The sequence below is a fragment of the Penaeus japonicus genome, unplaced genomic scaffold (genome assembly GCF_977035675.1).
Source record: "Penaeus japonicus unplaced genomic scaffold, GWHDUDI00000001_assembly GWHDUDI00000026, whole genome shotgun sequence".
Classification (NCBI taxonomy): domain Eukaryota; kingdom Metazoa; phylum Arthropoda; class Malacostraca; order Decapoda; family Penaeidae; genus Penaeus; species Penaeus japonicus.
The window spans coordinates 22,605,266-22,610,265 of record NW_028234428.1 but is presented as its reverse complement, the minus strand read 5'-3'; the positions used below and the strand labels follow the sequence as shown (position 1 = coordinate 22,610,265).

At 39.6% G+C, this 5,000-nt stretch overlaps 1 protein-coding gene across 32 annotated transcripts in view; it reads left to right on the top strand.

The window, feature by feature from the left end:
- The window catches only part of cora (erythrocyte membrane protein band 4.1 like coracle), a 67,264-nt gene that overhangs the window by 27,883 nt on the left and 34,381 nt on the right, over positions 1–5,000 (top strand). For all 32 annotated transcript variants that reach the window (XM_043012086.2, XM_043012076.2, XM_086552148.1 and 29 more), the window contains 6 exons: positions 586–756; positions 1,888–2,127; positions 2,305–2,507; positions 3,271–3,423; positions 3,644–3,829; positions 4,101–4,279. In XM_043012086.2, coding sequence (XP_042868020.2) covers positions 586–756; positions 1,888–2,127; positions 2,305–2,507; positions 3,271–3,423; positions 3,644–3,829; positions 4,101–4,279 — 1,132 coding nt within the window. The remainder of the gene's footprint in view (positions 1–585; positions 757–1,887; positions 2,128–2,304; positions 2,508–3,270; positions 3,424–3,643; positions 3,830–4,100; positions 4,280–5,000) is intronic.

Genomic DNA, 5,000 nt, shown 5'->3' with positions numbered 1-5,000 from the left:
TTTTGCATCATCGCATAGATTGGAAAGTTGAGTTAATCAGGGTATTTTAAGAAGGGAATTTGCATGGTTTTTGACTGGTTTACATAACAGATGATGTTTTGAGAGACTGTATTAGTTTTGAAGTTTGTTGCTAACATGCTTAGCTATTTGGAGAGCGAAGCTATGCACTCCATTGCTTAGCTGAAATGAAAATGGTTCTCAGAGAGAAGTTGGTCTAAGTATGTTATTATCATTAGTTAAGAGAGGAATGCATAGAATCACAGAAATTTGGGTTATTAAACTGTGAGTGGATGTCATTGCCCATCTTTAAGCAATGTTTTAATGCAAGATTCTATTATATTTTATAGTTTCAACTTTTGTTAGTGTTTTCAGTCTGGTGATGCCAATTATTATCATTGGATTATTATTATCATAATCATTATCTTTATCATTATCATTATCATTATCATTATATTTTGATGAATATTAGTGTCAGAACTACAATTGCCAATCTCATTATCATCTCTACCATTATCATCCAGAACATCACTAGAATTCCATTTACTATCACTTTGTTTTATCTAAAATTCTAAATCTGTCTTACAGGCACCTGCAGCTATGCCGGAGGAGAAGGCGGGGAAGGGGGAGAATGGGGTCGGCGTGGAGACCAAGACCTCTGGCTCCCCTAGCAAGTCCCCCTCCAAGGCTCCGAGGGGAAAGATGGTCCTTTCACGGGTCAAGCTCCTTGATGGGAGTGAATGCGAGGTGGCAGTAGAGGTGAGTGGGAGGGGGAAGTGGGAATGGTTAGGAGAGGGAGGGGGAAGTGAAGGTGAGTGAGAGGGGGAGGGGGAAGTGGAGGTGAGTGAGAGGGGGAGAGGGAAGTGGAGGTGAGTGAGAGGGGGAGAGGGAAGTGGAGGTGAGTGAGAGGGGGAGAGGGAAGTGGAGGTGAGTGAGAGGGGGAGAGGGAAGTGGAGGTGAGTGAGAGGGGGAGAAGGGGAGAGGTGAGTGAGAGGGGGAGAGGGAAGTGGAGGTGAGTGAGAAGGGGAGGGGGAGGGGGAAGTGGAGGTGAGTGAGATGGGGAGGGGGAGGGGGAAGTGGAGGTGAGTGAGAGGGGGAGGGGGAGGGGGAAGTGGAGGTGAGTGAGAGGGGGAGGGGGAAGTGGAGGTGAGTAAGAGGGTAAGGGGGAGGGGGAAGTGGAGGTGAGGGGGAGGGGGAGGGGGAAGTAGAGGTTGAGTGAGAGGGGGAGGGGAAAGTGGAGGTGAGTGGGAAGGGGAATGGGGAAGGTGGAGGTGGAGGGGAATAGGATTGGGGTTGGGGAAATATAGGCAAGTGGGAGAGGTAGTGGGAGGGGGTGATAGAGGTGAGTCTGAGGAGGTGGAGGTGAGTGGTAGTGGAGGGTTGAGGTGGGGGGGGGGGAGAGAGGTATGGGGTGAAAATGGGAGAGGAGACAAGGTAGAGGTGAGCAGGAGAGTAATTGCATTTAGGGAGAGTGAGTTGGAAGTGGGAGAGGTGAGTAAATGGCAGCGATAAGAGGAAGAGGGGATATCTGATGCAGTTTTCTATTTGTTTATTTGTTTTGGGTGAGTTCGTGTGGAGGAGTGTTGTTGGCAGGTGGAATTTGGTGGACGTGTGAATGTCTTTTTTTTATTTATTGATTGATTAATTTAAATTTCTCTCACTTTTAACAATTACACTTTTGTTATGTATCATACGTAATTAAAGTGTATTATTTATTTATTTATTTATTTTTTGTTATGAAGAGTATAAAAGTGAAGTCTTTACTTGATGAATTTTATCACATAAGGATTTGTATTTATGAGCTCCTTAACAAAGATATGAAATATGATTTGTCAATCTGCCAGACACATCTTCCCATGCACAGAAGTAACTCGCTCTTTATTTCAATAGAAAAAAGCCAAGGGCCAGGACCTCATCAACAGTGTAGCTGACCGCATAAACCTCCTAGAGAAGGACTACTTTGGCCTCAGCTATATGGACCACAACAACTTCAAGACTTGGGTCAACCCGGAGAAGAGAATCTCAAAGCAGGTCAAGGGGCCGTGGGAGTTCAACTTCGAGGTCAAGTTCTATCCCCCTGACCCGGCTCAGCTGGCCGAAGACATCACCAGATACCAGCTTTGTCTTCAGGTAAACAGGAGTGTGTGTGAGAAAAAATGTATTACATTATACGATTAGCTTTGGGAAAGATTTTTTTTTTCAATCACAGCATTAAGAATCATACCTGAATTGCAAGGACCCATTAAATGAAAGTACAATATTTTTTAAGTGTATATTATGTTCTCCCCATTTTTTTCTTACCTACAGGTACGACAGGATATCTTGACGGGCAAACTTCCATGTTCTTTTGTTACACATGCACTGCTAGGCTCATACATGGTACAAGCAGAGGTTGGAGACTATGATGCCAAAGAACATGCCGGCACAAGCTACTTGTCTGAATTCACATTTGCACCAAACCAGAATGCCGAGCTGGAGGAGAAGGTTGTGGACCTACACAAGACACATAAGTAGGTTTCGAGTGATCTTTGAATTTGGTCTCCTACATACTCTTCTTTCCCTTTAGCTTTGTCTACTTCTGCTTGTTTATCTCTGCTTAATTGATGTATCACAAAGGTACATATATTATAGTTTTTTTTTATATTAGTGTATTGGATGAGCTGCATTTTATGCACAGTCATATAGGTTATGTCAGAATTTTTAAGAAAGAAATTTTTTTGTGGCTAATTGGTAAATTTTGAGTAATGCATGCGCTGGCCTATAGGATGCACCTGTGGGGTGGAGGATAATTTTAGTACTTTTTATCATACATTTCTCAAAAGTAAATTTTGTGATTATTCACATATGACAAATTCACATTAGTTCAGCAGTGTAAATAAGCATCACTGAGTAAAATTATGTGTAAGATTCAAAATGACTGTTCCTCTGCAGTAATGTTTCTTGATGTTGCAGCATTTGGCAAGTGTGGTGGGTAATACAGTACTTATAGAGCACAAAAAAGGTCATTGATCAATGTCATTAATATAAAATGCTGGAATGTTTTCATTACAATATTTGCATGATGCACAAGCATTATCAGGCTAATAGGTAGCCAGGTGGAGTAGTATCTCAGTTAGAAAGACTAACTTTATTCACGTGATCCTGATAATTTATGAGCTTTAGCACATTGATCAAGTCTGGTTTATTTGTCTCTTTTTTACATAGTCATTTTGTCATTGCATTTTTTTTTCAAAATATCTGCCATGTGTTCACATGACCTTTTTTCTCCTCCAGAGGGCAAACCCCTGCAGAAGCAGAACTACACTACCTAGAAAATGCAAAGAAGTTAGCGATGTATGGTGTTGACATGCATTCAGCTAAGGATTCAGAAGGTGTAGATATCATGTTGGGTGTTTGTGCATCAGGCCTCCTTGTTTATAGAGACAAGTAAGTATTAAAGGCTTTAAATTACTTGATTCTTCCAGCTATTAATGTGGTTTAGACGCCTGATTTTTTGCATTACCAGGAAGTATCCTCAATGAGAAAAGTTTTTGAATGCATATTTCTATCTCCATGGTTAAGAATCAAATTATTTTTGAAAGGTGATATTAAACTAGTTTTGAAAAGTGTGATATGCTATTTTAATTCTCAATTTAAATATTTCTAGATTACGCATCAATCGATTTGCATGGCCCAAAATCCTCAAAATCTCATACAAGCGAAGTAACTTCTACATCAAGATTAGACCCGGCGAGTTTGAAACCTTTGAGTCGACAATCGGCTTCAAATTGCCCAATCACAAGGCAGCTAAGAGACTTTGGAAGGTGTGCGTGGAGCATCACACCTTTTTCAGGTTTGTTTCAAAGTGTGGATTCTGTAGAAGTGTGGGAAGGCTTTTATTTATTAGCATAGATTCATGTTTGGATAAGGTTAACTATTGTCTGTGTTAGAGATGTGTGGAATTGTAAATTTGTAGGTATATGACTTGTAAACAATAAGCAAATCAATTGGATCAGTGAGTATGTCCTATTGTCAAATAATTAAAATTGTCTCTAATATTCAACTATAATTATACTTTATTACTATATTCACCCTCTCTCTCTCTCTCTCTCCTTCTATCAAAGATTAATGACCCCAGAACCACCACAGAAGCAAGGGCTTTGGCCACGGTTAGGATCAAAGTTCCGATATTCTGGGCGGACGCAGTACCAATCCCGCATGGCAGCTAATCTTAGCGATCGAAACAATCCAGAATTTGAGCGAACACTGAGCCGTAGAAAACTATCTTCTAGAAGTATGGATGGTAAGGAAACAATACTACATTTTCCCTTTATTTAATTAATATTCTATTTATGTGGTAGATATTGTATATGTTTGGATTGGTATGAACGTTTATATGAGGTACTTCAGTTTCACTTATTTCCTTGAACTGGGAAGGAATACTGATGATGATCATCATTGTGAGGTAGATATGCATATGAACATTTAAATGCATACAAATTGGAAAATAGGTGGATGGGAAACTAGGGCTCCAGAGGCATAATTCTGACTATAGTTGAATAAAGAGTAGGACATACTGTGCATTGAAGAGGCATAATTCTGTCATGTCTGTGGAGATGGTTGGAACTGAGGTGCCTTCTATATGACTTATATTTATCTTCTCTGTTTAAATATCTTAATATTTGTCCTAATATATATACATATATATTTACATTATAACTGTTAGTATTTTGAATAGTTTTTTTCATAGATGTCAGGCTAATCATTATTATCATTATTTTAGCAAATTAAGGCTCATTATTATGTTTTTTTTTTCTTTCTTTTTTTTAATAGAAATTAGGATATAGACACGCTTTCATTTTTCCTTGTTATTACGAGGAGATGAGAGCACTAGTCCTTATATTTTTTGAGCATGAAATTTGCATAAGAGTTAGAGCAATAAAGGTTTCAAGGTGTTTCCAGTTCTTTGCTCTTTGTTCTTTGAATGTTAGCTGCCTTTAGGGATGCTGGAAGAACAGTATTAG